Here is a 20052-nt window from a genome sequence, read left to right on the forward strand (position 1 = left end):
ACTCCTTCTTCCACTGCATTATGAAAACATAGAACAAGAAAAAAAACAAGATTTAAACTTCACTGTTTATCCATTTGACTCACAGTAACAAAGCTGAGATATAACAAATACACACTCACCAGGAAAAATTACAGATGAAACATTCTTACAAAAAACTGTTTCAGAATCTGTTTGTATATTTTCTCAGACAGCACATCAGTTCTTTGAATACAAGGCAAGTTTGTTTCCAAAAACTCACAGTAGTATTTCAGTCATTCATTTATAATCTAAATGATGTTTGGAAAAAAGGCAGGAAAGCACTTTTCAGTTTAAACCACTATCAGACTTAAAACTTAGATAATGTGGTTTTAAATCCTGAAAAAACCTAAATTAGATCAAATCAATCGGTCACACTGGAATCAGAGTTAGAATTTAACAGCTGCTGGTAAAATCCTGTTAAATTTCAGCTGTGTTCTGTGTATTCTTCCTGGATTTAAATGTTTTTCCAGTATCTTGTTCAAGCTGTTTTACTCCCTGAAAGTCTGTCTGGACTACAGTATTTGGTAAATACCTTCCATTTAAAACACAAAAAGCTGCTCACCTTAAGTTCTTAAACCTTTGACTATTTCACTGCAAACGCATTACATTATTTTCCCAGCCCATCCCTGTGTTTCTCAGCTGGCACAAGGAAACTTAGACCCTCTGCTCTGCCACCGGGGCAGATGTGTCTTTGCAGTTTAGCTTCAGACGTAGAAGCACTTGTGGTCCTTCAGGTTCCTCAGGTAGGAGAAACTCTTCCCACACTTGTCACACATAAACTGTTTCTCCCCAGTGTGTATCTGCTGGTGGGCCTTCAGGCTGTTGCCCTGGTTGAAGCTGCGTCCGCACGTGTCGCAGCTGAACGGCTTCTCCCCAGTGTGGATACGCTGGTGTCTGTTCAGGTTGCCCGTGTTGCTGAAACACTTCCCGCATGTGTCACAGCTGAATGGTTTCTCTCCTGTGTGGACCACCTTTGGAGGACAAGGTCAACAGAAAAGCATAAAGATTTACATACTGCTGCAGAAGGTGAGGCTGGTCCTGAAATCTAAAGTCTATCTAAATATCTTCATAGTTAAAATCACTCTGTTTCCTATTTAGAAAATGAACTCAGCTTGTGTTGACATAAAACTTGATGTGTAAAAAGGGTCAATTTTAGAGCATTTTTTGTTTCTAATTTACACAACCAGTGTCATGTCAACAGGAAGTGTGCTTTGTTGCGTCTGCAACCACATACAAGAGCAACATCAGGGTGTACTGAACAGCCTGAGTCATCACTGCAGCAGTGTGAGAACGTCACCCACTGTATGTGACCAAAAACAGGTGTTGTAGTTCACGAACAAGTGCTTAAATCAAACTAATTATTATTTAACTAACTGTGTGTCTGATGTAAAGGAGACAGAGCAGCGTGACGCTGCTCTGTCTCCTTTACATCAGATCCGTGTGTATCCTGTTTATCCTCCTATTTGTTTATTCCATGACACCAAATCAGTAAAATCCAGTATATCTGTTGGGGTTGATGTAGGTGAGGGCGTTAAAGTCTTTGACTGACTAATGCTCTGTTTGACTTAGAACTTTTGAGCTGCTCAAACATGGATGTTGTTACAAATGAGCGACATATTTTTCTTCTCATGCCAACAGCAAACGACAGGGAATGTGGTATCTTTCCTCATCACAAGACACTTTTGTTGCCCCTGTCCATTATGAAAACACTAGGCAGTGTAAACCCACCTGATGTGATTTAAGGCTGCTGTGCTGTGTAAACATGCGACCACAGATGTCACAGGAGAAGGGCCTCTCCCCGCTGTGTGTCTTCAGGTGAATCTTCAGGTAACTGGACGACTTGAAACTCTTCCCACAGAGCCCGCAGCTGTGAGGCCTGTCCACTGTGTGGTGCTGCTGGTGCGAGCGCAGGTCAGTGATCGAGCTGAGCCGTCGGCCGCAGAGCACGCACGTGCACGGGATGGTCGCCGCATGCGTCTGGAGGTGTTTGCGTAAGGAGTCCACGCAGGCTACCGTAGAGCCGCACGCCACGCAGGCCAGTGAGTTCTCGCCTGAGTGAGAGGTCTTCTGGTGCATCTTCAAGGCACTCTTCTGGATGAAACACTTGCCGCAGGTCTCACAGCTGAAGGGACGCTCGCCGGTGTGTATCCGCTGATGGCCTTTCAGAGTGTCGGCCTGGTTGAAGCTTTTGCCACAAGTCTCGCACCTGAAGGGCTTCTCCCCCGTGTGTATGCGCAGGTGGCGCTGCAGGTTACCTTGTATTGTGAAGCTTTTGCTGCAGTACTGGCAGTTAAAGGCCCGCTCTCCGGTGTGGACCATCTGGTGCATTTTCAGACCGTGGGCTCGGTAGAAGCTCTTCCCGCACTGTTCACAGCGATATGGACGGACCTCGGCGTGGAGGCGCTGGTGGTTCCGCAGCAGCTGCTTCAGGGTGAAACCCTTCCCACAAACATCACAGGTGTGTGGCCTCACACCTGTATATGGGAAAAATGAGTATTATAACAGTTGCATACTCCAGACAAATGTAACATGCTTTTTAAAGCTGCCCTAATAAACATTTTTATGACTAGATAATATTGTGAAAGCGGTCACTAACACCGACATCTGCCTTTTCGTCTTAACCCAGTTTCACTGTATGGTTGAGTCACATCGATCTCATCAGCCCCATTTCCAGCAGCAGCAGGTGGCAGGTCTTTTAACAGACAACACTGTGCACTACCTGCCCAGGCCATACAGGAGACACACAGTTAGCAATTAGCTGGTGAAGAAAGTGGAACATCTGTCAGCTAAAGACCCAGAACAGAAGAGAGAGTGAATAGTGGACCTGGATTCACCAGAAGGCCAGGAACACTTCTCCAGATGAATGTCTAAATATGTTTCCTATGTATGTTTACGCAGATAATTCTTAACGCGATCAGTATAACGACTTGATGAGGTGATCAGACGTCAGGTCTGAAAGTTTATCTCACATGAAGCTGAACACTCACCTGTGTGAAGCAGCATGTGTGCATTGAGGCTGCGCTGGAATGAAAAACCTCTGCCACACTGAGCACAGTGGAAGGGCTTCTCAGCGTTCGCCCCGTGGACGGCCTGGTGGGCTTTGAGCTGCAGCAGCTTGGTGAAGGTCTTCCTGCAGTGTTTGCAGCTCAGAGGCTGCTGGCTCTGACCCTCTTTCTTTGCTCGACCTCGGGTGGACTTGGGCTTTACGACACGTTTAGGTCTTGCGGTGTATCCTGGGTCTCCATCGTCTAGATCTTCTGCCTCCAACTGACAGAGAAAAATTATTAAATATGTTAATTCAAGAAAACTATGTATGTTAAATTACTTACATAATAAACAGACAACAGAGAGCTGTAAAAATGATTTAAACATTATAAACAAAGTATTGAGGTATTCATAAATCAACCTGGTAGTCTGGGTCGTCATCAACGTTGTGGCTAGCTTCATCTCTGCACTGACCAGAATCAGGAGACGCCTGGTCAGCAAACACTTCCAATCCTTCCTCCTTTATTATAACCGGTTGGACACTGTCCTGAGAGAAAGACAGAATGAGCAGATGTGGACAGATGTAAGACTCTCGGTTCAGGTTCAGGGCCCATTATGTCAATACAATGTCAACTTTGAGATTCCCAGTTTGGCTGACTAGGAAACACATTTGGACTGGGAGCAAACGTCTGTAGCCATGTTCTGACTGACTGTGGAAGGCCTTCTCAGATGAATGAGGCTGTTACAGCAGCAGACATTCACGTTCAACGGTTACATATGGGTGGGTGTTTGGGTGTCCACATACCTTTGGCAATATGTTTTACAAATAAAAGAAGAGATGTTACAATACAAACAACTTAAATATCATTCTTTGTTACTGACATTCATCTGATTCACCAAAGAAGAAGTTCTGTGAAAGAGAAACCAGTATCAAACCCAGTTCAGCCTCAACAGACGATGAACATCTGTGTGTCACACGGGACGGGAATTTACCTCATATGTTCTGCCTTTCCACAGGTGAATTATTGGTGACCTTTTCACCCCAGCATCACCACTGGCCACAGCTGTAAAAATTCAAGAAGTTATTTAATAGTGCTTTTGGGAAGTTCGGCTTGATCAGACCAAGAAAAGAGGAGACAGAGTAAAGACAGTGGAGACATGAACCTGTTTGTACTGTGTCAGCGTCTGTCTGGTGGTAAACTACTCTAAGATCAGCGCAGCCTCTTCAGTGCAGTGTGAAAGAAGGAAAATCACTGCCCTAACACACAGGATCATTCCAGATTTATAGCCTGGTTTTTAACCAGTTCTGCTACTTAACAAACTGAGCGGGAAGAACCACACTTTAAAGACTCAGACTGAGAAAAACATGGACAATAATGAAACCTCTGACAAATGCTGACTGCTGTCATCGTGCTAACAAAGAAAAACTGAATAATATTCTAACAATAATAATCATTTAGTGTCATATCAAACATATACTTCCTATTCTGTGCTACAAAGCTAAATAAAAGCAGAAGATAGTGACAAAAAGAAAAGATGCCTCATTATTATGATAGATGTGCATGATGTAAGTTGTTTAGGAGCAACAAAGAGCTTGTTCACTTAACTTAAAGGAAAAGTTTCCTATTTTGGGAAAATACCAAAATGCAAAAATGTCAGTTTGTTGTTTTACAGTTGCCTGGCAACTGTTCAAAAACTTAGACTTAACCACAAAACCACTTGTAAAATGGCTCATTGTAATTTTTACCCTTTTAAGTACATACTACAGGTTCATGCAAATTGACCAACCGAGATTTAACATTTGAATGATTGAGCTTCAGAGGTACTGGTAGGAGGATTTTGTTACGTTTGGACAGAGCTAGGCTAGCCACTTCCCCCTGTTTCCAGTCTTTATGCTAAGCTAAGCTAAACAGCTGCTGGCTTTAGTTTTATTTTAAATGGAAAAATGTGAAAATGTCCAACTTTTGTCTATATAGAAACAAAAAAGATAAAAACACAAAGGTTAGTCGTAATTAAAAATGATGCGTTAAACATCAACATTTGTGATAGAATATTACAGCTGATTTTCCACTCAGTGTTTAATGAAAGGACAAACTGGTCACCTCTGCGACTCTCTCTCCCTGAGCGGTGGATGATCTGGACTGAATCTCCTTCTGCTCCGTTGGCTGGGGCCCTCCTGTCCTCCTCCTGTCCGCTGCCTCCCTCCGTCAGCTCCTCCGCTTCCTTCTGGCCTCTGCTGCCCCCCAACACCAGCTTCAGCTCTGTCTCCGCCACCTCCAGCCTCCTCCTCAGGTCCTCAATCTCTGCCACACCCTGCGACAACTGCAGAACAAAAACAAACCAGCTCTTTAAATAGAAATCGAGACAAATTCAGGATTTTAAGTATTAAATACACAGAAGAGCCACAACAATAAAACAGACAGCTGGTTTTAATGCAGTGGCTGATTGGTGTATATTGTTTAACACTAGGCTTCAGTGATATGACAGAGAAATTACAGAAATAGGTCAACTATCAGTTATTATCTCACACTGTGTGTACAGTGGTAGCAATCCCTTTAACATTTATAATATTGTGCACTACTACTTAAAGGTTACTGTAAAGCTTCTCCAGGTACAGAAGCTGAATTGTAAGTTTCAGTTGACTAATCATGTCAGTAATTTTTTAAACAAAGATGCCAAAAAATTCACTTTACATTATAGTCATATCTTTGGCTTTGAAAGACTTGAAGGACTTTCAGAAATCTTGCGATGGAAATCTTCTGATGTTTTATAGATCAAACCATTAAGCAATTTATTGAGAAAGTGACAATGAAAATAATTAGTAGTTTCAGCTACAATACAATATATAGGAAGATAAACGTTCTGTTAATGATGTTGAAATTCCTTCTTTCACAGGTAAATGTATAACCCTGCAGAACATGTGGTACCAGATCTAGAAAAGTGCTGGATAGTGAAAATAAATGTGAAAAATTTAATACATACCATGTACAGATATGGTCATTGGGATATAATGACAATCTTTCCCTGATAATAACAACAGATAAGACTGTAAAAAAAAAAAGAACTGACACTGATTTTCCAAAGACAAATAAATGAGTGCAGTCAGGCAACGTACTTCTACCCGCAGCACAGCAGAACATTCATGGAAAAGCTGGCAGAGCTTCTCCACAGTTTCTCGAGCCAGATACGTCATGAAGACACTGAACTGGATCACCTGACGGGAACAACGCAGACCACTGTTAGAGGCAGATAAACACATGAATACTAATCAAGTGTCACAGCAGAATCAAGGGTGAAAATGAAAGGACAGTTTCAGGTGATCAGGGAGAGTCATTTCATACCAACACAATACCCTCATAACAACGACAGGAGATTACTAATGCTATGAGACATTTCAGAAGGATGTCATGAAACGATCACAATGCTGTGGTGCAAAATAATGATTATACTGATAATGTCTTACTATGGGACCTTTAACTATCATTATTATTCTTATACTGCATGTGATAGAAGGTCAAGGAAAAAAAAAGTGTATGCTAGTTAGAACTTAACAAATGCCGGGGGTTAGTGAGGCATGACTTTGGGATTTCAAATAACTTACTAATGCAACTGATGTTTCTCTAAGTCACTGCATAGGCTGGTTAATGAAAAACATGAGATGAGAAGAAGAGACCTTTGTTAGACCACTGCACTAATGAATGAAACAATTAATCAATTATCAAAATACTTGCTGACTATTTTCTGTTGAATGACTAAACTTCAGCTCTAATAAAGTTAATATCTTGAGATTTTTGCTTGGACAAAACAAGAAATTTGAAGATCATGGGCTCCTATAACTTGTTTGTTTTTTCCTTTTTGAGATTTTTTAGACTCAGTAAAATGAAAATGAGAAATAACTGACATTCATCTGCAAAGTAACTGCAGCTGTCAGTGGGGTTTTTTGTGGTTGAGTAGCAGCAGGGTGGAAGTATTACTTGGATTGTTCACTTTGGTAAAATGAGTAAATGAGTAAATGTACTTACTCATATACTAACTAACTATATTAAAATAATCATTAGACATGATCACAGCAGTTATAGATATAAAACATGAACTGATGAATTGATCACAGTCGTGGCGGCTGAAACGTTTCTAGACATACAGCAGATAGATAGGCCTGGGTCTGCTGTCCAACTCAAAATGGCGTCCAAAGATGGATTCTTCTCGGTTGTTGTGGCACCTTGACCATCCACACCTGCATGTTTAAATTTTATTTAGCCTGAATATCAGATGCTTTCTGTGTAACAGCCTTGCGGTCAGTAGTAATTAGAGTTTAGCCTCTGGATGCTGACTACAGCAGCTAGCTAGCTCTTCTATTTCTATGATCAGCTGGTTGTCTATGAGGGAGCGTCAACACAGACAGGAGGAACAACCCAAAACAACAACAACAACAACAAAAAAGAACAGCAGAAACAAAACCACATTGCACACTGACAGTGCTCACAAACAGCCCCACGCACCTTCTCCTCCGAGCTCCCCTGTGTGTTTTCAGCCGTAACTTTGGTCATTTCTGTGACAGCCGTGTTGACCATCGTCTCCAGAACCGAGTCTACCTGCGCCTCCAAGTCTGACATGCTGACGAATCGGTGTGTCGGCTACACCTGCTGCTGCGGTTCTGTAATTTTATGATGAAAGCAAACTGCTTTTGATGCTACAACATTGTCACTATGATGAAAAAAAAAAAACTCGCACCACTCACAACACGGACCCACCTTTTTCTTCCTGGTCGTGTTTTTCAAAATAAAAGCACGCACACTTGAGTACAGTTGCATTCAGTCCTCCAGGGTCCTGCACCATGAAGATTAATATGATAAAACTGAGACATCAGCTCACGTTTACAGCAGAAAATAAATTTTCCTGCAATGTAAACAATTTGATCACATTATTAGTGTATAATAAGAAGCTGCAGAAATAACTGAAGTCATCTCCAAATAATAAGGTAAGGTGGAGAAAATACTGTAAATGAGTTAAAGAATTACAATAAGGGTCTTTAGTTAAGAGTACATTTTTTTCTTTTGTTCTTGTTTTTTTGTGACCATGACGGACAAACTTTTATGAATATGGGATGCTCATAAAAAGTTATGTTTGATTGTTGCTGCTGCTAAAGCAGAGAAAAGAGGAGGAGAGGTGGAGAGAGACTTCTTAATGTCTGATGAGGATCTTTCTGACTGACATGCTGCATTTATAATCATGGGAAATATTTAAGTGTGTGGATTATTTTTCCAGTAAAAGACAACAGGTTTATCTGATATTTACAATTACCATCACAAAGTCTCCTCGTGTTATTCTGAGCTGCAGAAATAATAAGAAGGAATAAGATTTTAAAGCAGTACTGCAGAGAAGTTTATTCTTATTATTCTTTCTTGTATAAATTCTGGTTTTCTCAGCCTTGTTTGTTAGTAGTGTATGTAGCAGTACCACACACCTTGGTATTAAACAATAGAAAGGTAACAATAAATATCCCTGAAAAATACTATTTGATTAATACTTTTTGAATGTTTAATTTTTTTAGTTATTTTTAAAAAGTTTATTGTTTCTGCCTTGACACTGGTGGAACTGATGGTTGATGAGTCTTTATGCTTTATTAATTCATGGCTAACACATTAATATGCAATCCTTGCTGATGTCAATATTTACTTGACATTATTAGTATGATTATTGAGAAAACAACAGCAGTATTATTGAAACTGTATAAATATTAATATAAATTCCACATTATTAAGGTGAATAACAGACATTTATGCTCTGTTATTCTTACAGTCATCACTCAGGCATTCATAGCCTTGTTATTGCTAATGTCAACAGTGTCTTTTAATAAGATACCTGTTGTTATCAAAGAATATCAAATGGACCATGTACCATGTAATGATCTCCATTAAACAAAATCCACACTAATGGAAAACTGAAATATGAAAATTAGGAGTCATATTAGGAGTCATATAATTTAAGGTAGCCTCTGTATATAAATACAGAGTTTTTGGGTTCATATATTGGCTGTATCTTTAGTTGAGGATGCTTAAACTGCACAGTTACACAATTCAAGGTCTTATACAGTCGACAAAAATAGAAACACTTTTATTAATGAGATGAAGCCTGAAACATGTGGATGATCCTTTCAGAGTTTAATGACCAGAGTTTAGTTTCAACCCTCATAATGACCAAGGTAACATTTTCTTTAGAAAACATTCATCAGAAGAATTCTTCCGCTAAACAAAACATCATTTGTTACTGGATACATGGTAGCAGTGGTGTTTGTTGGTTTAGCTTTTTGTTCTACAACAGGTTCTGTTTTGGGTCTAGATTTCTTTAAATATCCAAATCTACCACAGGTAGAGACCTACCTTACTGCAGCGCCACGTCATAGCTGAAATATTGCTTTAGTTTCCAGCTGATGGGAGTGTTTCCCCTAACAGTTTCTGATATTTCTCAGCACAGTTATGTCTCTTGAGCAGCCTTGAGTCTGAAAATCCAAGTCCACAGCTGCTGCAAGAATATGGTCTTTCTCCTGTGTGGACCTGCATGTGAAACTTAACGTGTCCCAGCTGCCTGAACCTCACTCCGCACACTTCACACTCATATGGCTTCTCCCCTGTGTGGATCCGCAGGTGTCTGAGGTAGTTTGTGTAGATCCTGAAGGCCTTGCCACACTCCTCACATTTATGTGGTTTCTCTCCAGAGTGCTGTAATTGGTGGGACTTGAGAGCCTGATGGATGATGAACCTCTTCCCACATATGTCACAACCAAACGGCCGTTCTCCTGAGTGGATCCGCTGATGGTAGTCGTAGGTGTTTTTGTAGAAAAAATGCTTCCCACATATGTGGCAGCTGTATTGTGTCTGACCTGTGTGGATCAGCTGATGTCTGTTCAGTGAGCTCTCAGTTTCAAAGCCCTTGTGACAGGTCTTGCAGCTAAACGGCGTCACGTCTACTGTCGTTCTGTCCCGTCGATAGATAACTCTGCGGTTACCTCGCTCCTGAGTTCGTCCTCTGATGACCTGCACTTGTCCTTCATCGTGAATAACTTTCTGGTGTTTCTGCAGCTGGCAGTTGTACAGAAAAGTCTTTCCACACAGGTCGCACATAAACGACTTTGAAGCACCGTGAAGGAGCATGTGTGCTTTCAGCTTGTTGTCCTGAATGAAACTCTTCCCACAGACTTTACATTTGAATGGTTTTTCGCCCGTGTGAATACGAATGTGTCTCTTCAGGTTGTGTTGAAGGGTGAAACCTGCTCCACATGTCTCACATGTAAACGTCTTCCCTCTGTGCACCGACTGGTGCGCCCTCAGCGATCGCCTCTTTACAAAAGCCTTGCCGCACTTGGTGCATTTGTAAGGGTGCTCTCCAGTGTGAATGCTTCTGTGGCACTGCAGGCTGAAGGCATACCTGAAACTGTCCCCACACTCTGAGCATTTGTGCGGTTTTTCAGTGGTGTGGACGGCCTGATGTGCCCGCAGGCTGTGTTTAGTTTTGAAACCCTTGCCACAGCTGGAGCAGAGGAACGGCCTTGTGTCTGTGTGCACGAGCTGATGAGTCTTCAGGTGCATTTTTGTTTTGAACATCTTCTCACAGAGCTGGCACTTGAACGTAGCGTACTTCTTCTCCTCGTGGCGCAGCAGGTGGTACTCATAAGTTGCAGTAGTCCTAAATTTTCTCGGACACTGGTTGCAGGAGAAAAGCCTCTGTTCTCTGTGAGTGTTCATGTGCTTCATCAGATGGAACTGCCGGCTGAAGCTTTTGTTGCAGACATCACATAAAAATGTCCTCCCTCTCCGCTTGACCTCTGCTTCCTGTGTGTTTCGGCTGTCAGCGTTTTTGGATTCTGTTATGTTCATTGTGGTACAATCCTCTGTAGTGCCTAGACAGGAGTAGAAAAGATAAACTGACCACACATATCCAGAGTAACAGCACCACAGAGGCAAAACAAGCCAACGTTTTGACACATAAAATCCTTAATGAACTTAAAATATCGAGTTCCAAAGTAACAGACCAGCTGTGGAATAATGAACTTCTCATCAATTAGATATCAACACTTTCATCAGGAATCAAGGTTATATTCTGAATTGTTAGACTAGAGTTTAAGTCCCACTCATCACTGCATTTCAGCTTCATTCAAATATGTTTACTGGAGTATTAATTTTCCTGTGTATTAATGTGAATTACTTCCATATATCTCACCTTGTCCAGTTCCTGGTGAGGACTCAGGATTTACCTTCTTTGTTGCCTCTCCCCCATCTGAACAAAAAAGAAATTATTAAAATTAAATAAGAGTAAAGAAAGAAAACAAAGACACATAACTCATTGCTGAAGTCAACTAAAATACTGTAAATGTTCTGTTCCCAGTAATAATAAAATATCGGCTGCGTGGGTCACAGTTCCTCCAAAACCAGGAGTGAAATAAAGATTTCTCAGAAAGTATAACAGACTTAGTCAGTGCTGCTTCTACAAACACTAAAAACATTATGGTTTCACAGAATACACATTTCCTATCAGATGATCAGACCCTAAACGCCTCTTTTCATCTGTGTCACTGTAGGTTGATTCCCTGATCATTATGAAAGAAATATGTATAAATTAAAGGTCCCATACTGTCAAAGGTAGATGTCCATGTGTGTTTCGATTACAAAGCAGGTCTAGGTTCTATATTAATACTGTGAAAGTATCAAAGCCTCAGTCCACAGAGAAATGTACACAGCCTGTATTCAGAAACTGAGCCTTAAAACCAGCCGTCAGGACTTCTGTATTATTATTATGACTCAAATACCCAAAGAAAGTGAGATTTTCTTTTTTCCCCTTTTGTGTATGTTTGTTTATGTGCGTGTTTGTTGTCTAATAAATTAAGCTTCAGCATCAGTGAGACAAAATCTGACTCTTGTGATGTGAGAAAACTTGTCCAGTCCTGTTAGTGAGCGGCTGTCACATTCAGTGTGTCTGCACCCACAACATGTAGAGCACGGACAGAGCAAAGTTTCTCCCACTGCTTGTGTTTGTGCTTGAATGAACATTCACGTTATTTGTCTTCATGTTTCATTCTGCGATTTGCTGTTTACATTTTGTGTTAACTTCATCTGTTTTTTGTCTTAATTTGCTCCTTGGTTGTCCAAGTGGTGAGGAGAGCACCACATATGGTAGTTATTTGGTCTGTGTGCTACAGCTGTTGGCTTTGAATCTTTGCATCGTGTTAATGAGCAGTAAGTCATGCTGAGACATTCTGGTTAATATACAGTATTTTATGTGCAGTTACTCTCCATATTTGCTGAGTTTTGCTATATTTTTATGATTACACTTTGAAGCTAATCATGAGAAAGCCTGCCTGTGACAGATTTATTGCTTTGAATGTTATTAATTCTTATTTGCTATAATTATAGATCATATATTGTTACTTCTTCTTTTTACCACAAACATATTTACCCTTATAGTCATCCTACATTTCCCACTTACAACATATAATAGGGTTATTATTTTTGAGCAGTTTTCTCCTTAAATGGAAACTTACCAGCGTCATGTCCACTCTGTGTCCCAGCAACAGGCGATGAATCAGTCATTGCCTCTGACACGTTATCTGTTTTTGTTTTTAACATCCCAAATGGCTTCAAGGTGAAAATCAACCCACTCTGCTCGAACAGGACTGGGCAGCCGTTCAGAACATTTTCTCTCCACATTCTGGCATTTTCAAAGTTTTCACTCATCGTCTTCAGCTCACTCTCCAGCTGTCCCACTTTGCCCTTCAGAGTCTTGTTTTCATGGTGCAGCATTGAGGACAATTGAGAGAAAATAGTGTTTATCTTTCTCGTTGCCTCCCGTGCCAACATTTCCATGATGCTGTCTGACTGTGAGGATTAAAACAAAAGAGCTATTAGATAAAAGTAGCTGAAAGTGACATAAGGATGTTTTTATAGTGGATATAAGAATCTGGTATTACCAACTGCTCATGCTAAATCTGTCAAATTAAAAAGTCACTAAAGATGGAGAAAAACTTAAAACAAAGTTCCAGTGTAATTGTATATAATATAATATAAAACTATCATACAATGATTATTGCCTTCTAAGGGGCTCAACTGATGATCCAATATGGTTCATTAATGATACAATAAGTCTAATATAATAACCAGATGACAACTAATCAGGAGGACAAGGCTTTTTACAGGTACACAGTATTCAGATTGATGACATCGGCAAAGCCGAGTGACGTTAACAACTGCATATAAGTCAAATAAAATTAGGACCAATAGCCAAGAGACATTTTCCAGATGGATCATTCCTTAAAACAAGTCCACTGGATGTGAAGCCATAATCCACCAGAGAAGAGTCTTTAAGTTTAAATTCAACTTTTGGGTCAACAAACATGTCAATACAAGCTGTGATTGTTTTTATGACCAGGGCCGCAACTAATAATTATTTGAATCATCAATTAATCTGCCAATTATTTTCTCAATTTATCTTTAAGCAAATTAAATGTCAAAAACAATGTTCAAACTCCTTGTTTTTATTAACCAGGAGTGACAAACCTAAACAACTTCAGTTTATTATCATGTGAGGCAAAGTAAGATAGAAAAATCCACTCAAATGACATGCCGGAACCAACAAATGTGTTTCGTTTCTGTTTAAACAATGACTAAACGGCTAATCACTTATCAGTAGTTACCGATAAACTGATCAACTAATCCATTGATCAAATTGTTTCAGCTACTGTGGAGGATAAAACAGTAAATCACCCAATTAAAATGGGCTGGGGTGTTTATCAGGCGCCATTAATACAAAACAAAATAATAATGTAATTTAAAAACTCGTACGAAGAGCCTACGCCTACATGTTTAGCTACAGTCTATCATAACACCAGTGTGTTGCTTATTAGGTACCCGGAACTAATTTTTTCCCCTTCAGAACTTTATTTTGTAGATGTTAGCTAGCTGCCGCACAAACTGACACTACGCCATCTTTGTTGAGCTGTCCGCCTACTTGACTTTACTTCGTTGGTCCAATCTCCCCCAGCTACAACATCTCGGAGCAGTCATACATCTCCTATAATAAGCTAGTTACTTCAAAAACATGAACCGTTCACTAACCTTACGTCTCACATTTGGCTCCTTTGTTGAATTTTCTTCTTGTAAGTTTCCGATAACATCCACGGCCGTCTTTACGACCACATCCACGATGGTCTTTGTTTCTGAATAAAATATTGAGTTTTCTGACATTTTATCTCCAAAGTTCACTGCCGACTCTTTAACCGTCGGAGATCAACAGCACCAAAGTCGGCGCCATTAATACCGGACACGGAAGTAGCACTAACGATGAAAACCCCAATTTCAAAATAAAACTCAACGTTGGCTTTGATAGCAAATTTTCTTTATTTGCAATAAGGAACGAAAAATAGTATACATTGGCCTCATTCAACAGAGCTGTACATTTTACGAGGTAAATTTTTACTTTGAAAATAATCACATCTTGACGGCATTCTCTCGTGGATTATTATGAACTCATAACATAATAGAAAACAGTATAAGAAATCTTTCAAAATAAACAATTACCTTAATCTTAATTTAACAAATTCAATTTGAAAAAGAAAAAACGTTTCACTTCCTAACTCTTCCTAACACAGAAAGCTGGAATTTTTGCAGCATCCATCCCCTTCAATATATTTAGAGGTATCTTACCTCAATACCTGTTTCACATGTGTAACTTTGAGATTTTTAAATGGCCATGATGTCCTTTAAATGGTAAGCAGCCCTATCTGTTTTTTTTAAATAATGTGTTTAACAGCTGAGGTTACTGAAGCAAAAAGAGAAAAAAAAGAACCATAAATGCCACAATGCTGCTAGCCTCTACTATGAATGCTCTGAATGAGAGTAGAGCTGCCACTACCTTTACAATCAAGTACTGTATTAAATACTTTAATCCCTTAACTCTAACATAACAAGAGTAATGACAAGTGAGCGTTACCAGAGCCCTGAAGTGTTGAAAGAATATGAGGATTAACAAGCACCTCTTTGTACCATGAAGCTACCACAAGCAAGTGTTTTGTATTTTTACTTAACAATTGCAACAACTCAACATATTTTCAAAACTAGAACAAATTAATTTCCTTTTAATGCACCAGCTCTCAACAACAGATTATGAAGATAAAACTAATCAAGTTATTTTTATCAGTGTCCCTCCTGTTCAGCTGAGTAATATTTTGTATTTTTGGAAGTACATTTTTAATTGTTTCCCTTAACACAACATACTGCCACTTCATTTATCACTATCAAGTTGACACAAGTTCTTCCATTTGTCGATCAGCTGGGTGCATCACTGGGGGCATCACCTCGCCTATGATCCATCACAGCTGTGCTTCTTCAGCTGCCTTGAGTCTGAGAAGCCGCGTCCACACTGCTGACACGAGTAGAGCTTCTGCCCGGTGTGTACCTGAAGGTGAGACTTGAGCTGATTTGACTGGTGGAACTTCCTCTGACAGTACAAACATTCAAACGGTTTCTCGCCTGTGTGGATCCGCAGGTGTCTGTAGAAGTTCCCGTCTGTTCGGAAGGCCTTGCCGCACTGGTCGCATTTGTACGGCTTTTCACCGGTGTGAATCCGCTCGTGCTGCTTCAGACTACCGGCATGGAAAAACCTCTTCCCACACACGTCACAGACAAAGGGCCTCTCCCCCGAGTGGCTTCTCTGATGATACCCGAAAGAGTATTTGTTATGGAAAGACTTCCCACATATGCCGCAGTTGTACTCCTTGTGCTCACTGTGGCCTCTTTCGTGAAGTTTGAGGGAGTGTGCAGCACTGAAACCTCTCAGACATATTTTGCAGCTGAATGGTTTCACCAGAGACTTGTTTTGCCGTCTAGTCTGGAAAAATCTTTGCGTTCCGTCCGTCTCCTCATTCCTGTCAGCATGCACGTACCTCTGATGTATTAGCAGCCTGCAGTTGAAGAGGAAGGTCTTTCCACACAGATCGCACATAAAAGGCTTTCTGGCACCGTGGATGAGCATGTGCGACTTGAGCTTGTTGTTGTCTGAGAAGCTCTTGCCGCACTCCTGACAGGTGAACGGCTTCTCTCCTGTGTGAATGCGAAGGTGCCTCTTGAGGTTGTTATTCAGGCTGAACCTCGCTCCACATATGTGACAGGTGAACGGCTTCTCCCCTGTGTGGACCACGCTGTGTCTTTTCAGAGCAGTGCCAGTCCTGTATGACCTGTTGCACACAGTGCATATGAACGGCGTGACGCCCGTGTGTTTCCTCTTGTGCACTGTCAGGGAGTGGGCATATTTGAAAGTCTCTTCGCACATTGTGCACTTGTATTTTTTGGTGTTTGTGTGAACCATCCGATGGAAGCGTAGCGTGTCCTTACTTTTAAACTCCTTCCCACATGTTCCACAGCTGAATGGTCTTTCCTCCGAGTGTACGGCCATGTGACATTTCAGCTGGACGGATGTCTTGCAAGTCTTGTCACAAAGCTGGCACTTCAACATTTGCTTCCACTTCTCGTGGCGTACGAGGTGGTTTTCCAGAGACTGCTTGATTCTGAATGTTTTCCCACACTGATCGCAGGCAAACGGCTTTGGTGGTTTCAGCCGCTGGTGACGCTTGAGGTGATTCTGAAGCGACTGCTCTTTTCTGTACGATCTTTTACACTGAGGACAGGGGAAGGGCAGGGGGGCTTTACTCGCCTCATGACGCAAAGCGTGATTTTCCAGAGACTTCTTCTCCAGGAAACTTCTGTCGCACTGGTCACAAGGAAACGGCTTTTTGTGGACCTTCATGTGTTTGTTCAAGTCACCTTTCCAATGAAAGCCGACGTTACAATGCTCACAGAAAAAACGCTTCACTGTCCGTGACTCTTTTTTCCTTAGACTTTCACCTAACTTGATTTTGTTCTCTTCAGTGCTGGTGTCAATGGAAGCTGGAAGTGGGAGGGGAAAAAAAAAAAGACAAAATTAGTCTAATTTTATTTGAAGATTGTAATTCAATGTTTAGTTTTTCCAAGAGGGATTATCCTCCACCTATTCCAGTTACTTCACAAACTGAAATGAAACGCACACATCCTGTAAGAAGCAACACCCTGAAATCTAATCGTACCTTTTTCAGTTTTAGAGAGCACTCTCCTCGTCCTCCTTGTTCTCCCTGAAGGTGCCTCTTCCACAGATTTCTGTGATGCATAAGTAAATTATCTGAGTTTAAGTGAAAGTTGATTGTACCTCATGATATGCAATCAGAAACTACAATAACCGTTTCCTCTGCATTACACTTCGTCTTATAGAAACATCAACCTAAAAATTTTTGAGAATTATTTTTGGCTCACTTTTCATACAGCCCTTAACGTACACACTGTATCCCACCAGGGTGGGAAAGAAACACCACTGAGATGTAAACAAGTATACAGACACTATGTCTGGTCCAAACTAATAGCATCAGAAAGACAAATAAAAACTAAAAACACAGTACAATAGTTTAGGTATCTGATCTTTAAGACATGGCTGCCTCCAGGCAAATAGAGCTCCATTAACACCTGACCTTTTCCTGTGCTGAGTCAAGACCACTGATGGTGCTGGAGTCTGGACTGGGGGCGATTTGAGGTGTAGACTCTGACGAGGCTGCTGCATTGAGGATGAGTTGTGCTGTTCCAGTGGTTTCACAGACAACTGGCAATGGCGTAGGGGGCTGGGTGACAACTTGGCTGGCACCCACCACCAGCACCGTGGGAGCAGAGCTGACGCTGCCAACAAACACCATCGGGGCTACAGCAGGGTTAGGGGAAGTCACAGATTCAGCCATGGAGCTGGGAATGACTTCACTCTCTGCTGAAGCTGGTGGAGAGTCTGAGGTGGTTTGAACAAGTTTTGGAGCAGCTTGACTGGTGGAGAGTGACAGCACTGGTGCTCCTGTATTGTTTCAAAGACAGAGAGACACTGTGTCACATCAAACTCATTTCATTAATGAATGTGCGCTGGCAGAATAGTGCAGTGGCCCATGAATAACTGATCCATGCAGAAAATAATGAACTTGCACACAGGAAAGGAACATGAACAGTTAGACTTACTGTACCGACAAGAAAATTAACAAAGAGCAACAAACAATTCATGTGTTCCAGTTTCTCAAATGTAAAGATTCACTACATTGTTCTGTTTTCTGTCATTGTACATTAAATATCTTTGGGTTTTGGGCTGATCGGTGGACAATGTAAGCAAAGTGAAGATGCCACCTGGAAACTGTAAAGAGTCTTTTTACAATTCTCTTACATTTTGTAGACTCAACAATTAATCCACATTAAATCATCAATTGACACGTTAATCAATAATGGTCAAGTAATGATTATTTTCATGACTAAATAATCTGCCAATTATTCTCCAGATTAATTAATTAGACTACAAAATGTCAGGAAAATGGGCCAGTGTCACAGTTTCCCAAAGCCCAAAGTTCGATCAACGATCAAATTTTCTGAATCTGTAATGACAGCAAATCTTCACACACAACAAGCTGGAACTAGTGATTGAATGCCATTTTTATTTTCAAATGATTAATCAATTATTACAATAGTTGTTGATTATATTTCTGTTATTCGACTAATTGATTAATCAGCCAATCATTGCAGCTGTAGTAGTAGCCACAGTGGCCACTATCTGCACACATAGTTTAAAGGTAAATGACATTGTTAGAGTGCCAGCTCACTCTTAAACTCAGTCTGACTGTCAGATAGGTTTCATGTGATCACTAATGGAGTGAATGATCGGTCGATTGATGGCTACCCCTCACCTATCAGTGAGCCGTCCTGCAGCAGGATGTGGGTCGGACCTCCCTGACTCTTGTTACCACCTTCACTGATGCTCCTCAGCTCCTTCTCCAGCTGCTCCATCTCCCTGCCCAGCTGACCCACTCTGGCCTCCAGCTCCTGCTCCAGCTGCCCGGCTTTCCTCTGCAGCACATCCTCCAGCTGCTCCACTTTGGCCCGCAGAGCCTCATTCTCCTCAAACAGCTCCGAGGAGAACTCCGTGAACACTTTGTGGATCTGAACTACAAGACACTTCTCTATCCCCTGGATTTCACCGAACTTCGCTTCTTCCCACTCCGTGTTTGGCGCCTCTTTCGCCCAGACATCCTTGAACACAGACACAACCGCCTGGATAGCGACTTCCACGACCGTCGCTACTTCGTTGCCGAACCTCGCCTCCATTTTTCTTCAGTTTAAAGCTCAGCCCACTGTGTCCGCCAGCTCGTCGGACATATTTACTTTTAAATAGTAATTGAAAGTCAAGACAGAATTGTATTTTAAATGCAACAACAGTACGTCTTCCGTATTCACGTAACATTTACTGTCCTAAATGTTAGATTGTGCACCTCTAAAAAGATTCCGTGTTACATATCCGTTTCCGGTGTCACGTCTAAGCTTCACAATAAAAGCCGTGGACACCCTACTAAAATCAGTGGGCGATAAATGGAGTGAGGAAAGTAGCTTCGCAATTGCCTTTAAAACACAGATTTAGTAATATATTTATTTAGTAGCATATGTGTGTAATAGCTGACTTTGAATGTTGTGTTTATAAATACTAAAATGGTATAAATAACGTACAAAAAAGATTTATTATATAAATACATAGTTTAAATCTCAACAAATGAACGATAATTCTATTATTTTATTTGATCGTTATTATTATTTTACTGTAGTTCTGATCTGAGAGCAGGAGGAAATCATTTAAACCGAAATATTTTCAAAGTTCAAAGTTCTCCATTCATTTCCAATGAGGAAAGAAAACACTACTGTATATTTCACAGTAAAAGTTCCAGACACGCTACTAAAATCAAAGGGCGTTTATAACTAGGCTACAATATGATGTAAAAAAAAAAAAAAAAGAAAGAAAAAGAAAAAGAATATACATAATTATTCATTTTATCATTCATTATTCTTAAAATAGTATTTTTGTCATAGGTTTTCTAAAGTAACATATTTGTATATGGGCTGACTCTGAAGAACACACTGTTTTTTTCATGTTAAGGCTGAACTGGCCGATTAAAATACAAATTTT

The 20052-nt window shown here is 40.7% G+C and overlaps 1 protein-coding gene across 1 annotated transcript; it reads right to left on the reverse strand.

Annotated features, from left to right (window-relative positions):
- Positions 1-51: 51 nt before the first annotated feature.
- On the reverse strand, positions 52-19408 carry LOC139632405 (zinc finger protein 208). Its single transcript, XM_071497323.1, has 16 exons — positions 18785-19408; positions 17546-17913; positions 17111-17180; positions 15355-16934; positions 14109-14279; positions 12539-12872; positions 11221-11277; positions 9423-10900; positions 7503-7637; positions 6119-6217; positions 5106-5325; positions 3997-4067; positions 3425-3550; positions 3006-3285; positions 1747-2492; positions 52-989 (listed from the first exon to the last, which is right to left on the reverse strand). The coding sequence occupies exons 1-16, from the start codon at positions 19200-19202 to the stop codon at positions 723-725; spliced, it is 6420 nt and encodes a 2139-aa protein (XP_071353424.1). The 5' UTR covers positions 19203-19408; the 3' UTR covers positions 52-722.
- Between the last annotated feature and the right edge of the window lie 644 nt (positions 19409-20052).

Source organism: Trachinotus anak, unplaced genomic scaffold (assembly GCF_046630095.1).
Source record: "Trachinotus anak isolate AG129_WGS33_773 ecotype Australia unplaced genomic scaffold, CSIRO_AGI_Tana_v1 ptg000014l, whole genome shotgun sequence".
NCBI lineage: Eukaryota > Metazoa > Chordata > Actinopteri > Carangiformes > Carangidae > Trachinotus > Trachinotus anak.

Bases quoted from the DNA above. Each gene is read 5' to 3' on its own strand.
- LOC139632405 (XM_071497323.1), bottom strand. From the start codon at position 19,202: ATGGAGGCGAGGTTCGGCAACGAAGTAGCGACGGTCGTGGAAGTCGCT. The intron at 17,181-17,545 runs GTCAGGTGTTAA...TATGCATCACAG, and splicing joins TTGACTCAGCACAGGAAAAG to AAATCTGTGGAAGAGGCACC. The intron at 6,218-7,502 runs GTGCGTGGGGCT...TGTTCCCGTCAG, and splicing joins AGGGGAGCTCGGAGGAGAAG to GTGATCCAGTTCAGTGTCTT.